The following is a 17,307-nucleotide window of genomic DNA, read 5'->3' as shown; positions in this document are numbered from 1 at the left end:
AAAGGCGCTTATAAAACCTTTTGATATGTTACAATTTTTTTTTATAAAAGAGATAGAACAGTTTTTTACAATCTAACGTGAGTATGGGGTTATTTATATTTATATGATAACAGAGGGAGGTAATTGTTATTTGAAATATTGGCAAAACTTTTCTGAAATATTACACCTTGAAAAGTAAAGAGTGTATTGTGTTATATGTGCACTACTACCGCTATTACGTCACTATTAGTCTATACAACCGAGCAACGTTTCTTCTTCTTCTTCTTCTTCTGGAATGTGTCTCCTAGAATGGAGCGATGACTGTCCATTGCGCATGTACGGATTAAAAATGAATTAAATGAGAAACATAACTTATATAATCTGACATGATCTACATACATGTATTATATATATAACTGGGGCATAGTTATTGATAAAAAGGTATTGGTACAGTAGTGAAGGCAAATAAGGAAAATATTTCCAGTATTTCAGCGGCTTCTATGCTGGTGGGTTTTTCCTCTCAGATCGGGATGTTTTACTTTCATCAGGTACAGTACACCGGGTCCTTTTTCAACAGTGTACTAAAACATGTTCAAAAATGCAGAAAATTTGGGAAGGTTATAGGCGTCCGAGAAACCCGGTTGTTGAAATCAGAGACGTACATGATTATAATTTATGTACATCTATCCCTGTTGAAATTAAGAGAGTTAGTCTGTGAGTATTACAAGTACTTCTTTGAACGTTGTAGCACATACACTAGCCCAAAAGACTATTGTCCCATAATAAAGCCGTATATATACACACAATGTATATAAAAACATCATACTTGAGGATAACATTATAATCTCTGACCAGAAGAACGTGCGGTATTTCTGATGAATGTTTCATTGATACAGGAAACGACATTGGTTTTCTGGGCACCCAAGCATTGTACATGTGTGTTCCTAACAACATTAACCGGTGGCATATATGTGGAAGATGATAAGTCCTTTGTTTTAGCAATGTCAGTACTGTACAGATAACGAAACCAGTTTAGACCACAGGCGCTTGCATAGAAAATGAGAATTAAAAAAAAATGATATCAGTGGTATGTGTACTGTGTAATACGGAAGGCACCTGGTGACAGTCGATTATATAAGCCCATGACTTTTCAACCCCGTATGTAAATGAAGAATCTGGACAGGCTGAGGGAGCAGTTTGAAAAATGGTGTTTTGTTGGCGGAATTCGGCGATATTTTCACGGATTATTGTGTTTTGGATGTAACAATTCGTATTGAGTGACACGGTAGGTTAAAGATGAATGTTTCTAGATGACGGTAGTCTATAGTATGCGCCGTGTCAGTTTGAATAAATGTGTTTTTAGTCAATTGAAGTGAGATGGAGTGCCGTTTCGCTCGTGGCGGAGCTGTCAACCTTGTACTTTACAGAGTACACATACCACTGTCATAAAAAAAATCTCAATTCTTGTCCCTGTGTTGGCAGTACATCAGTGGCAGAGAGCAGCGGATTCGGATTAGGCTTGGCCCCGAGGTTTGCGACATGAAGCTGTTGGGGAAGAGTCACTCGGGGGGTCTATTGTCGACCCATTGATTTTTAATATTTTTCTTTACGACATTTTTGCATTTATTAAAGACTGCAAATCTTAAATATACTCTAGAAAAAGAAAGGAAAGTATTATTACACTGGTTTTCAGCGAATGGTATGAAAGCAAATTTCAGGCCATAGGTACAGGAAAAAAAACCTTGACACCATTAAATCTTGTTCTATCTGAGACCAGATGTTGATTGTAGAAATAGTGTTACACTGTTAGGTGTGAAAATTGACTCTATTGAAAGATGAACATATATATCCAAAATCTGCCGAAAGGCATCCAAACAATAATACCCTCTTTATCATCGTTATACGTAGTTTTTTTACCACGTGTTGTGATACCCTCTTTATCATCGATATACGTAGTTTTTACCACGTGTTGTGATACCCTCTTTATCATCGATATACGTAGTTTTTACCACGTGTTGTGATACCCTCTTTATCATCATTGTACATAGTTTTTACCACGTGTTGTGATACCCTCTTTATCATCGTTATACGTAGTTTTTACCACGTGCTGTGATACCCTCTTTATCATCGTTATACGTAGTTTTTACCACGTGTTGTGATACCCTCTTTATCATCGTTATACATAGTTTTTACCACGTGTTGTGATACCCTCATTATCATCGTTATACGTAGTTTTTACCACGTGTTGTGATACCCTCTTTATCATCGATATACGTAGTTTTTACCACGTGTTGTGATACCCTATACTTAGTTTTAACCACGTGTTGTGATACCATGTTTATCAACGTTATACGTAGTTTTACCATGTGTTGTGTTACCCTCTTTATCATCGATATACGTAGTTTTTACCACGTGTTGTGATACCCTCTTTATCATCGTTATACGTAGGTTTTACCACGTGTTGTGATACCCTCTTTATCATCGTTATACGTAGTTTTACCACGTGTTGTGATACCCTCTTTATCATCGTTATACGTAGTTTTATCACGTGTTGTGATACCCTCTTTATCATCATTGTACATAGTTTTTACCACGTTTTGTGATACCCTCTTTATCATCGTTATACCTAATTTTTACCACGTGTTGTGATACCCTCTTTATCATCGTTATACGTAGTTTTTACCACGTGTTGTGATACCCTCTTTATCATCATTGTACATAGTTTTTACCACGTGTTGTGATACCCTCTTTATCATCGTTATACGTAGTTTTTACCACGTGTTGTGATACCCTCTTTATCATCGATATACGTAGGTTTTACCACGTGTTGTGATACCCTCTTTATCATCGTTATACGTAGTTTTTACCACGTGTTGTGATACCCTCTTTATCATCGATATAGGTAGTTTTTACCACGTGTTGTGATACCCTCGTTATCATCGTTATACGTAGTTTTACCACGTGTTGTGATACCCTCTTTATCATCGGTATACGTTGTTTTTATCACGTGTTGTGATACCCTCTTTATCATCATTGTACATAGTTTTTACCACGTGTTGTGATACCCTCTTTATCATCGTTATACGTAGTTTTTACCACGTGCTGTGATACCCTCTTTATCATCGTTATACCTAGTTTTTACCACGTGTTGTGATACCCTCTTTATCATCGTTATACGTAGTTTTTACCACGTGTTGTGATACCCTCTTTATCATCGTTATACGTAGTTTTTATCACGTGTTGTGATACCCTCTTTATCATCGGTATACGTAGTTTTTACCACGTGTTGTGATACCCTCTTTATCATCGTTATACGTAGTTTTTACCACGTGTTGTGATACCCTCATCATCGTTATACGTAGTTTTTACCACGTGTTGTGATACCCTCTTTATCATAGTTACATATACGCTTTAATTTTCTTTCAATTTTCTTTGCTTAGTGTTCATATTTACGTATATAATAGCTGGTCTTTCCGTTTTACTTTAAGGTATTATAGCGTATACTCTGTCATTTTTTAATCCTTGCCATATTGACAGCTATGTATAAATCATCCAGGGTTTCTTAACTGTGTCTGCGTGGAATGATTTCTTTAAGCAGTATTGATTTGTATAGCTTTTATCTATAGGAAGTCTCATACGTGTCTGGCTGTATGATTACCGCATTCCGCGATACCATTTTTTCGTCTTGTTTATAAACCCTTTTATATGCCTGTCGATTTCCGGATGTTGTCCTATACATGTATATCCTGTTTTTATACCTTTGTTTGTCATAAGAATACAGCTCTTCAGAGCCAAGGTCCCAATTTTCACATATATATACGAATAGGAATTCTTGTATCTTGTACAAAAATGCCTTGGCCTCAGACCTACATTAACGGTACTTTTCCCATTATTCTAAACATCTCGGGATTTACAACAACATTGGTTTCCCGTAATGATGCTGGTATTCGTTATATTTTGATTCTCAAATTCTCAAGTTAAGTTTTAGGGATACGGTCCACAGATGATGGGGCTGTTTTATAATGGCATGTTTGGTAATACATTTACTAATATCTACAGCAAATTTGGACGTTATTTCATTGTAATGCAATAAGCCCCTCCCCTCTATTGAGTTAAAATAATGCATATATATGTATATAGGTTTGCCCCATAATTCATGTACCAGAAAGAATGAAAAATGTTTCCCCATTTTTAATGTCAGTGAGTGAATGGAAGTCTATGAAGGAAGACAGAAAACAAACCATTTAAAAATATTGTTTTATCTACATCATATAAAGTTATATTTCACATTGTCATCAAATTGTCAAATGACCATTGTCCACTAGAATGACCAGCTATACATATTGCACCATATGGTCAGTGGATAAATGCTACAACCAGACACTACATCAGTATGTATATATACAGACACAGCTATTATATACAATTTCCCTACAACACAAATAAGAAATGCAGATGTAAACACCTAATATAGAGAAAAAACATACACAAAACTTTGAGACTTTTAGAATGTCTGAAACATCAAATGTAAAGCTGTTAACAAGTACTTTAAAATATGTTCACTTTAAAAAGATACATATTGGAATTTGATAGAGGCCTTTTATAATATTGAACTTGCTGTGAATAAAAAATCTGATGTAAATATATTTTTCATGTTTTATAGTAATCTTTGTCCCTCTTTATAATGCTACAATTTCAATGGGCAAATGTGGCAGTATATCAAGGTTTTAGACAGATGGAGGCATTTTAACAATTTTTTTTTCAATTTAGTAGAAAATGTAAGAATTATCTATCATATCTACGAAGAATGGGTTAAGAAACCACACCTCTATTATACAAATCAGATTTAAATTGATAAAATGTTTACACAAGTTCAATTACACATAAAAAAAAAAAAGTGTATTAGACAATGCAAAAAAAAATCATTATCAATATTTTTAAGCGGTTTTAGATGATGCTATACAAAGTCATTATCAATACAAAATGCAGTTCTAAGCTGTTTTAGATGATTGATTTTAATAAAATTACATACATGTTACAAAACACACAGATCTTTAAAAAAAACAAATACAGAAAACTGACACTGTACTTTACTAAAACATCTTCAGTGTTGTCACAAAATGCTTTAACAATAACAAGAAGGCCATTTTAGCTTATAGGCTAGACATGAAATGTTTTTGAGGATTTTTCATTACAGGATAAGGGACTTTGGAGGTCTATATCACAATTTAGCAATGTTCAAGTGTTGTGAACTGGAAGAGAAAAAGCTATCTTGGACCTTGCAACTTATGATATCAAACAATTATTTATCCTAAGCAAATAAAAAACACAAATTTCTACACAGTATACGTTTGCCATTTTCACAAACAATATCTCATATCAAAAGACAATGAAGAGTAGATTACAAATTAATCAATTTATCATTAACAGAGCACAAAACACTGGTTACTAGGGATTTGTGTTTTTTTTCTGAAATTAATTATTGTTTAATTGCAAAATAATAGAAGCTTTGAAGGTTGAATCATGGTAAGGTAAACATAGGCTCCCCACCAGATATTCACATGGTCAATCAGTCAGTTAATATTACACTTATTGACTTTTGTAACTGGTTTGCAATCTTCCGACTGTTATTTGTTAACAGGTGATGTTATTTTAGAGCTATTCATTTGATAATGAAATTTTATTTGCAGATAACATCAGTGTTCCTGAAAACCCATGAAGTAAGAGGAGACTATGGGTAGTTGACCTTTAACCTTGACCAATAACTACCAAAACCTAGGGTCTGTTCGTCTGTTTTTAAATGTAATATTTTAGGCATATATCTTGACGGACCTGCAGATGTGAATGCAGGCCTTGATGACCCTTGCCAAGGCTTGTCTGAAAACAACAAGAAATCATCAGATCCGTCTTCCAGCCGATACTGCTTGTACCACGAAAAAAAAAAAATTCTAATCAGATAGCATGGAACTTGATGTGATTATACAATGGTGTGAATATGAACTATATGACTTTTGATGTTTGGTAATCAGATGACTAATGACATGTTAGAAAACAGAATAATTAACACATGTGATTCTCCTTAATTTGACGGTAATGTTCATTGTAAAAGGGAGATAACTCTATGTAAATTTACGCTGGTTAGTTGGAAGCCACATGATATGATGATTGTTCCTAGTTTTGTGAACAGTAACATAAAGAACTTAATAAGGTTTATTGGGGTAGAAGTCCAAATCATTCTGACATTTTATTGACTCGTTATAAAAAGTCAGAATAATTCGGACTATACAGGGGTAGCTGTTTAATGAACAATATCCTAGTACTCACTGAGGAAAAAAAGTTTCACAAAAATTAGGTCAATAGGTAACATAAATCAATCTGAAAGTGAACCTGCCACTTAGAAAGGAATGTAAAATAAAACCAATATATAAATAAAACAAAGGGGAAAAAAAGAAATATAAAACATTGTATAAAGATTAATTAGGAAATAGGCTGTGATAAAAACTTATTAAATGCTCAATAAAAACACAATCATACAGTATACATGTACGACTTTTTTTTACCAGAATCCCAGATCAATATGCATGAACCCACAGTGCATTATTACAGAATTGTACACATTTCATTAAAATCATAAAAATTGGACTATGAGTCACAAACCCCATGTTTTTCCCCATTATTACTGATGTATAATTAATCCAATATTTATATTTTACTGGTGATGTTCGTGAAACTTGGAAAAAATATTCACAACAACAAATATAAATCACCTTGCAAACATAAAACCATGACAGATACTTTGTTCATTTTAACACATACATTTTTTTTCAATATCGTTCATTAATAAACAATCACTTTATCTATCTTGACTTCATAAGATATACATTGTACATTTAATATGTATAGTTAACTTTATTTTTATAAGTGCATATGACATGCAATGTTTCCTCATAAGACTAGAAGTTCTTCTGTATCAGTATTATGGTCAGTAAATTATCAAACAAACACTTGTTAGATTGTATGTATTGTCAATATAAATGCAATCCAGATGACATATAAATAGAATGGGGCCCGTTAAAAAAATTCTATGAGTGAAATTATTGAACAAGTGTAAACCTACAGTATATAACATATACTGCAATTCCTATAACTAGACCTACAACTGGATTAATTAATATTGATAAAATTACAAAATTATTACTGTTATATAATATAACCTCAAGAAAATTTTGACAAATATTCTGGCAAAAATATTAACTCTTTACCATTACAAAAAGATGAATTAATTCCTGTGATACAATTTTAAAATCTCAAAAAAATTAAATAATTAGTGATACAACTAGGGAAACAGACTGACTTTATGAGTTTCTACATTAAAATCCTTGTGATTAAATTGTTTTAACAATTATTAAGTTGCTTCAAACATATTATTAAGAGTATTTTCAAATCATCCTGCCTCATGGCTGACTAGAATCTCACATCTTACTAGTGGTGACTGTAGGAAGTTTGAGATGATGATTATCCTGTACAATGTAAGAACGCTACAGTTATTTAACACTAGCTGTATATGTTGTACACTAATCACTATTTCTATTGCTATAATTTAATAATCACACAACATTATGGTGCTTACATTATACAGTGTAATATATTTATAACAAGTTCAGGTTAAGTCATCTGTTGTATGGTAATAATAACACTAAGCAAACTAATAAAAACCGCTCTAGTACTGACGCCACCCAAACCAATAATTACAACTGTGGTACTGACGCCACCCACACCAATAATTACAACTGTAGTACTGACGCCACCCAAACCAATAATTACAACTGTAGTACTGACCCCACCCAAACCAATAATTACATCTCTAGTACTGACCCCACCCACCCACACCAATAATTACAACTGTAGTACTGACGCCACCCAAATCAATAATTAAAACTTTAGTACTGACCCCACCCCTCCCCACCCATACCGATAATTACAACTTTAGTACTGACCCCACCCACACCAATAATTACAACTCTAGTACTGACCCCACCCACCCACACCAATAATTACAACTCTACTACTGACCCCACCCCACCCACACCAATAATTACAACTCTAGTACTGACCCCACCCCTCCCCACCCATACCAATAATTACAACTTTAGTACTGACCCCACCCACACCAATAATTACAACTCTAGTACTGACCCCACCCCTCCCCACCCACACCAATAATTACAACTTTAGTACTGACCCCACCCACACCAATAATTACAACTCTAGTGCTGACGCCACCCACACCAATAATTACAACTCTAGTACTGACCCCACCCACCCACACCAATAATTACAACTCTACTACTGACCCCACCCACACCAATAATTACATCTCTAGTACTGATACCACCCACACCAATAATTACATCTCTAGTACTGACCCCACCCACACCAATAATTACAACTCTAGTACTGACCCCACCCACACCAATAATTACAACTTTAGTACTGACCCCACCCACACCAATAATTACAACTCTAGTGCTGACCCCACCCACACCAATAATTACAACTCTAGTGCTGACCCCACCCACACCAATAATTACAACTCTAGTACTGACCCCACCCCACCCACACCAATAATTACAACTCTAGTACTGACCCCACCCACCCACACCAATAATTACAACTCTACTACTGACCCCACCCACACCAATAATTACATCTCTAGTACTGATACCACCCACACCAATAATTACATCTCTAGTACTGACCCCACCCACACCAATAATTACAACTCTAGTACTGACCCCACCCACACCAATAATTACAACTCTAGTGCCGCAATTATACCCTACCCAAATCAATAAGAACACTGGACACTTAGCATTTGGTGGAAATTCAAATAGCTGCTGAACATACCAAAACTCAAAAATACCTATTGTGGAAAGATTCAAGTAAACTGATAAATTATGTTGAGGATAAGATTGTAAGGGGATGATGAAGAGATTGTGACAGATAGTGAGGAGATGGGATGGGAAGGGGAACAGTTCATTGTTTGTTTGCTGGGTTTATCGCACTGTGAACAGCCAGGGTCATTTTGAGGCAGGGACAGTTGGTGACTACCTCACTGAACAACATATGGGAGGCCTGTCGTATGTCATCCAGAAAAACGTCTTGCCCAAGGACACAGCCATGACAGCACAGTTCAGCCAGTTTCTTAGCTTTCTGACAAACATAAACCAGCGTATGTTGCGAGCATTGAACCATGCACTTCAGATCTTCACCTGAGGTTTCGTGGCCGTGCTCTGGCTGACTGAGCTATCTCAGGGGAAATGGAAAGGAGGGGATGATAAGGGGTTGGAAATGAGAGAAGAGGAGACACTTATATCAAAATACATAGAATATTTATGAGAGTTGGGGCTCATATCAGGTGCCATGTATTTAGATGTGCATAGCCATTATATTTTCACTTAGGTTTAAAGTAACTTGCAGTGTTTTAATATCACATAATTGAACTGTGTTTTGACCCTAAAACAAATCTTTGGAGTATAATTTTCACATAAGACCAATAAAATAACACTGCATGTCTGGAAAATAGTCTAAATATATGTATTGTAAGTTGTGCACTTATATTCCCTGTCATGTTGAATAAACCTCATGATAAATTTGGAGGAAAAGGTGAAAAAAATCCAGATATGCAGTATTTTTAAGTGGATCTTTGATAGACAAGCAACAATTTTGTATATTTCCTTCTAACTGAGAATGGAGTTGAATTAAAACCTCTGTAAAAGGCTCTACAGTATCTGCACTCCCCTAAAATGATAAACAAATTAACATTATAGAATTGTTTTTACGACACACCAATCTTTAAGGATTAGCAAATTTGACAAAGATTATAACTATTCAGTATGAATTAGTTCAATCATGTTTCCATCTAATAGCTTTATTGAAGTTATTCTATCATATTTTAATTTTGTGAACAACTTAAAAATCAACGTTCATAAATTTTCTGTGGACAAAATACTTGAATTGATATTCTTGGCATGAATTAGAGAGTAATTAAATTTAACCCTTTTGTAATGAAATATGAATGTTTCACAGGATAATGAAGAAAGTGCATGACTGTCAGTGGTAAAGTACAAAACAAATACTCATCACATACATTACCATACAAACAGAGCAACACTAAACATAACACTTTATATATAGGATTTCTTATAGGCCACACAAATGTCATCATCTGTGTTGATGCTGGATTGACTGTTTGACTGAAACTCAAATTCCATTCACAGTAGATTAAAAGTCTGCTAACCAACTGGACAATGCTGAGTAAGTTACAGTGAAGTTTATTGGTCAAGCTTTGAGGACACCATAATAATTAGATATTTGACTAAAACTTAAATTCCATTCACGCTAGGTTAAAAGTCTATTGACCAACTGGACAATGCTGAGTAAGTTACAGTGAAGTTTATTGGTCAAGCTTTGAGGACACCATGATAATTAGGTCATCAATCCGTACAGGCACTGAAATGTCTCCTGCATACTGACCAGTGTACTTAAATGTCCATTCGGACACCCACAGACACCAGGGTCCTGTGTGTGTGTCGACAAACCGGTTGTCATTTTTTATACCAGGTATGTAACATCTTGGGCATAAATTTTGACGGACCTGCAGATATTGATACAGGTCTTTGTCAAGGGTCATCCAATAGTAACATCACTAGGTTGCTTCTGTTTCATAAACAACCCTGGTCCAGCCATTAAGACCACGAAAAACGAAAATGGCCCTAATTCTCTTCACCGCACTGACCAGTGTATTCAACTTCCTTTCTGACATTTACGTAGAGACACCTGAACATCTTTCAACACCAGAATGTCTACATAAGAAGACAATGTACATGTATTTTAATGACCATTTTGACACATAGATTCCCAGCAGGGAGTAGTATTGGACATTCTAATACACTGGCTCCTATAGGCAGGGTAGTGTAATCAAATATTGATCAGATGCAAAGCCTTGTAAAGTGTCTCCAATAGGCAGATTGACTTTGATGTAAGTATGTCAGAGAGTGTCTCAAATGTCAGGGAGACAGACATTTTACGGTCCATTCTGACAAACATGTTCCTAGATGTGTCTCCATCTGTAGGAAGACAAGTTTACTGTCCATTCAGGCACTGGGACACCAGACTGTCTCCAGCAGGAAGACTAATGCAGTTAAAAGTCTATTTGATCATAATACGTTTCAAGTCAAGTTTTTACACTTTGGATTTAAAAAAAAAAAAAAGGGGGGGGGGGGGGGGGGATTTTTTCATTAAAAATTAATTATACTTGTATTCAATTATATATACAAAAAAAAAAAAAAAAACTAGTAACAATAAGACTTATCACAATCTGGATCATCACATGAAGATTTAAAAATATTCCAATATATCTAAAAGCTTTTTGAATGAGGCCATTTTTTTTTCACAAAATCTTCACAACAAATCTAAGAAAGTTGATTCAAAATATAAAGTACATAGACATTTGACATCTACAAAGTTTCTGGACTGAGTTTTCACACACCACTAAATTTAGACAAAATGGACATGTGACATCTATATAATTTCTGGACTGGAGTTCTCACACATCATAAAGTCTAGACCCTGTAACATTACACGCGGTAATGCCTAGGGTGTGACATCCTGTGTTACTATTACGTGTCCTTGTCATAAAGTTGGAGGTCTAGTTTCACCAGCACCTCGCCCGAGCTGACCTCGTGTAATAGTAGTCGCTTTGTGATTGGTCCTTTAGTTGTTTTATTCTCGTCCATAATTTCCTTCACACATATCTCTGTCCGTCCCAGGAAATCTGTAAAATATGGGATCCTAATTACTGTACATGTCAAAAGTGTGTCTTATGTTCTGTAACTCTCATAAATACACAATGTGATATTTTCACTTTGTTTTCTACATCATAGTACCAGACAGGAAATGTTAATACATACCGGTTTAAATATATAAATAAATGAATAAGTTTCAGGTATGTAACAAAGGGTTATCTCCCTTGTCTGGACCTGGCATTCAGTAACAAAAGAATAATGACTATAAAAGAGATACAAATGTACAAATATCGAACCATCAAAACAGATATATAAAAAAAATGTAGATAATTTATTGCTTCATTATCAGTCACAAAACATGTTCTTGGTTACTTTAAGAGTTTTAAAAAGTCTAAATATGATCACACAATATCATGAACTAAATGTTATTGTGAACTGTACATTCTGTGAATTCGCAGAAAAAAGATTAGTAGATATCTTACCATTAGGAGGAAACAGGTTTTAGTAGATATCTTACCATTAGGAAAAAACATGTTTTAGTAGATATCTTACCATTAGGAGAAAACAGGTTTTAGTGGATATCTTACCATTAGGAGAAAACAGGTTTTAGTAGATATCTTACCATTAGGAGAAAACAGGTTTTAGTGGATATCTTACCATAAGGAGAAAACAGGTTTTAGTAGATATCTTACCATTAGGAGAAAACAGGTTTTAGTGGATATCTTACCATAAGGAGAAAACAGTTCTTAGTAGATATCTTACCATTAGGAGAAAACAGGTCTCAGTAGATATCTTACCATTAGGAGAAAACAGTTCTTAGTAGATATCTTACCATTAGGAGAAAACAGGTTTTAGTAGATATCTTACCATTAGGAGAAAACAGGTTTTAGTAGATATCTTACCATTAGGAGAAAACAGGTCTCAGTAGATATCTTACCATTAGGAGAAAACAGGTTTTAGTAGATATCTTACCATTAGGAGAAAACAGGTTTTAGTAGATATCTTACCATTAGGAGAAAACAGGTTTTAGTAGATATCTTACCATTAGGAGAAAACAGGTCTCAGTAGATATCTTACCATTAGGAGGAAACAGGTTTTAGTAGATATCTTACCATTAGGAGAAAACAGGTTTTAGTAGGTATCTTACCATTAGGAGAAAACAGGTCTCAGTAGATATCTTACCATTAGGAGGAAACAGGTTTTAGTAGATATCTTACCATTAGGAGAAAACAGGTCTCAGTAGATATCTTACCATTAGGAGGAAACAGGTTTTAGTAGGTATCTTACCATTAGGAGAAAACAGGTCTCAGTAGATATCTTACCATTAGGAGGAAACAGGTTTTAGTAGATATCTTACCATTAGGAGAAAACAGGTTTTAGTAGGTATCTTACCATTAGGAGAAAACAGGTTTTAGTAGATATCTTACCATTAGGAGAAAACAGGTTTTAGTAGGTATCTTACCATTAGGAGAAAACAGGTTTTAGTAGATATCTTACCATTAGGAGAAAACAGGTTTTAGCAGATATCTTATCATTAGGAGAAAACAGTTTTAGTGGATATCTTACCATTAGGAGAAAACAGGTTTTAGTAGATATCTTACCATTAGGAGAAAACAGGTTTTAGTAGATATCTTACCATTAGGAGAAAACAGGTTTTAGTAGATATCTTACCATTAGGAGAAAACAGGTCTCAGTAGATATCTTACCATTAGGAGAAAACAGGTTTTAGTAAATATCTTACCATTAGGAGAAAACAGGTTTTAGTAGATATCTTACCGTTAGGAGAAAACAGGTTTTAGTAGATATCTTACCATTAGGAGAAAACAGGTTTTAGTAGATATCTTACCATTAGGAGAAAACAAATCTCTGTCAAACACTGTGATACACAGGACGTCCTGTTCTACATCTCGGATGGTGAACTGCATTGATTGGTTCCACTTAGGGTTCAAAGTTGAATTGATGACCTTGGTCTTGTGTTCTTGAACTCCCATGCTAACTTCACAAAATGGGTCACTTTTTCCTGCAAGTGTCCAAATCAATCCTTACATCAAAATATTCATTCATTATCTAGTGAGAGACAAAGATCAGTAAGCCGACCCATTTACAAGCTGTTGGAGTTAGATATTTACAAAACATTTTGTTATATTCAATATTTGAAACATGTTTACATAATACCATAACTTACTGTGTCTTAAATGATCAAGCAGAAAATTGAATAAATTACAAAGACACATATTTAGTTAAAGTTTAAGTCAGTTTACAGGGGCCGGTAAAGCTCCTCAACATTCTAATTGAGTGTACTGGACTGTTTTATCTGACAACCTGTTCCTCAATACATATTTGGCTTGGGTAATTTTCAGTTTAAACAACATTCACTGTGAGTAGGTATGTTGCAATGCTTATTTATATGTATATTCAAATCCTAAACATAAGACAACCAAATCAAAGATTACTGGTTTTTATCAGAAGCTACCGAGTTACACTAACAGCTGTTTTACGATACATAACACATTGCAAAAAAGCAACACCAAATACATGTATGACAATATCAAGCAACAAACTAATACTTTACATTTTCTGAAACCAGATCCAACTACATTTACTTCACATGACTACAGTGTACATCATACCTCAACAGATTCCAAGGACCAATTGACCACCATTAATACATATATATATGATAACTACACTTCTCATCAGTAAACAGTAAAAGAAAGCTATCAAATTATTTTCTTTAAAAAATGGTGAACTATCTTTTACATCCTATTTTATATTACAAGGCCTTGTTCTTTGTATACTGGATAAAGTTTACTAACAGAAAGATGGCATGCAAGGACAAAACATGCCATGTGAATATATTACATTAAAACTCAGAATATTAAAAGTACCAATTGGTTGCTATGGAAATGTGTATATACAGTACCGTTGTCGTCACTGGGTTGTAGGTGACAGGCCTCGAGGATCAACACAAGCAGTCGGCCAACCCCTCCAGTGTGTCTCACTGTACCCAGATATAACAGGCATGCAAGTCAAACAGAACTAATCAAGTTCATGGAATATCGTCATGCTGTAACTAACACTGATTACATCTCATACCAATAATAGCTACCATACTTATCTGGTAATAAGCCCATATATACTGTATATTGTAGTTTTATTAAAAAGCTAATACATGCTGTCTCATTATCCTGAAATAAACACTCATCACACTTGAGTCAGAGATTATGTGTTAGCCTCCATGTCTATTGCAGTTCAGCAAAGTGCCAACAAAATGTTTTGTTTTTTCTTTACTTTTTCTTGCAAGGTGCCCGCCCCGATCCCCCTGTCAAAGTTTTTTGTGTTGGCTTCCTGGGCTTATTACAGGATAGATATGGTAACATATCGGGTCAAACTTATTCTATGATACCTCACAATGCATTAAGCTATTACATTTTATATGATGTTATATCTACACTAAGATGCCTCTAGATCTATAAATACACAAGTCCCTTGATTCCTGCCTGTACCTTTCCAGAGCTACACAATCCTGCCAAGGATGGAGTACAGCCAAATCGCCAGATATTACAGGTTAGAATTTGTATGGTTTTACTAGGACCAGATATAACGGGTTAGAAATTGTATTGGTTTTACTAGGACCAGATATCACAGGTTAGAAATTGTATTGGTTTTACTAGGACCAGATATAACGGGTTAGAAATTGTATTGGTTTTACTAGGACCAGATATTACCGGTTAGAATTTGTATTGGTTTTACTAGGATCAGATATAACGGGTTAGAAATTGTATTGGTTTTACTAGGACCAGATATTACGGGTTAGAATTTGTATCGGTTTTACTATGAACAAGTTCTGGTATGTGTGCCAGTAAAATGCAAGCACAAATATGGTCATTTCATTTTTGTAAAGATGTCCATGGATTCCCTGTCAATACTTGCTAGCGGGGGACACAGCGGGTAAAAAGAGGAGTCCATGAAATGAAGGATCTGTGATACAACAGGTCATTACCTCTCCAGAAATCCAGCAGAATGATGCACCGTGTAATGAAATTTTCTACTTCTATTCCAGTCAAAAACGATATCACGACAGATACCATTCATACATATATGTATGAAATGAATGTAAATATGATGATTACATGATAATTAAAACAGAAACAATTTAAACATGCCTTTTCTTGTTATACCACAGACAACAGTTCATGAAAGCTAGCAGTCACTATCTGCTAAATTAAATATCGGTTATTAAAAATTTTGAATTATTTCAAATATATTAAAGCACAATCAAGCTAGTTTTGTCATTCTGATAAATTCTGAAGTATCAAGCATGCAACCTTGAATTTACAACAACACAACTAATAATGGAAAGAAAATAGAAATGAAAGCAGACAAAATTTATGAAACTCCAACTATGCAAAACAAAATAAAGCACATGAATAATCATAAAATTTGACTATAATGAGAAGGGGAGATAACCAGTGTGGTCTTACCGTCCTGTGAGGGTGTGAGGTTTATACCCTCGGTGATAATGACCAGGAGGCGACCAACAACGTTGGCCTTAGTGACAGCTGAGAGGAAAGGAAAGCAGCATGGTATGATGGAAAGGATGATCAATGTTTACCCTAGATACTCCTTAGTTACCAACAAAATAGCCATTTTCATTGTTACTGTACAGCATCATGATATTTAACAAGTAATTCCTCAGCATGATCATTTCAAAGAATATTGTAAACCTTTCAAACTTTGACCTTGTTGTGGTGATGTTACCTGGTTGTAATTTCAAGTGCTCTTATTATCTTATAAGAAATTCACTAAAACATCAAAACATGACCTGATTTTGAATTGATTTTGCAAATTTATCAGGAAGAAGAAACTGTAACACAAAGGAGTATTACATCAGTTGTTACACATCTTCTGAATAAACAGATAAAACTAGAATTTCCTTTTCAAAACGAAATAGAAATGTTGAAAGTTAATGACATAATCAAAAGACAGAAAATACATCTTATTAAAATGTACGTATCATTTGACAGGATGTAGAGTGATCAATGTACAGAATCAACAAACTGGTGTCCACACTATGTGTGAGAAATGGAATATACTACAGTAGATCAGGTAGGTGAGATAGAGAAAGAAGTAAAACATAGATAATGGTCATTAAGACAATGGAAATTTGACACCAAATGATAACCTAGGATCTATACTTCCTTACTGTAGAGTACATGTTTAAGTCTTGTTCATTAACATCTGTTAAATCTAATAAGTGTATTTAATGATCAGAATAAACCTGTATGAGAATTAGAAGTGACAATTCCACATGTAGTAACTTAGGTAATTCTACTTAAATAATTATAAACATGGAATACCCTTACTGGAGGTATACATACAAGAAGCAATTAATATATTCTAATTAACTTTCACTCCACACACTCATCAAACAAATAGAGCATTAACCTAGATGATTTACATAGTTTTTTTGTCAAGGTATTTATCAAATACAAATCGAATGAAAATCATTTATACATCA

The 17,307-nt window shown here is 34.5% G+C and overlaps 1 protein-coding gene across 1 annotated transcript in view; it reads right to left on the bottom strand.

Annotated features, from left to right (window-relative positions):
* Positions 1-11,326: 11,326 nt before the first annotated feature.
* Positions 11,327-17,307, bottom strand: part of LOC117327513 (intersectin-1-like) — a 61,837-nt gene continuing 55,856 nt past the window's right edge. Inside the window, 3 exon segments of the mRNA XM_033884544.1 lie at positions 11,327-11,815; positions 13,633-13,806; positions 16,271-16,348. Coding sequence (XP_033740435.1) covers positions 11,661-11,815; positions 13,633-13,806; positions 16,271-16,348 — 407 coding nt within the window. The 3' untranslated portion in view covers positions 11,327-11,660.

Source organism: Pecten maximus, chromosome 5 (genome assembly GCF_902652985.1).
Source record: "Pecten maximus chromosome 5, xPecMax1.1, whole genome shotgun sequence".
NCBI lineage: Eukaryota > Metazoa > Mollusca > Bivalvia > Pectinida > Pectinidae > Pecten > Pecten maximus.
The sequence above is the reverse complement of the archived record's forward strand: the minus strand, read 5'-3'. Positions and strand labels throughout refer to the sequence as shown.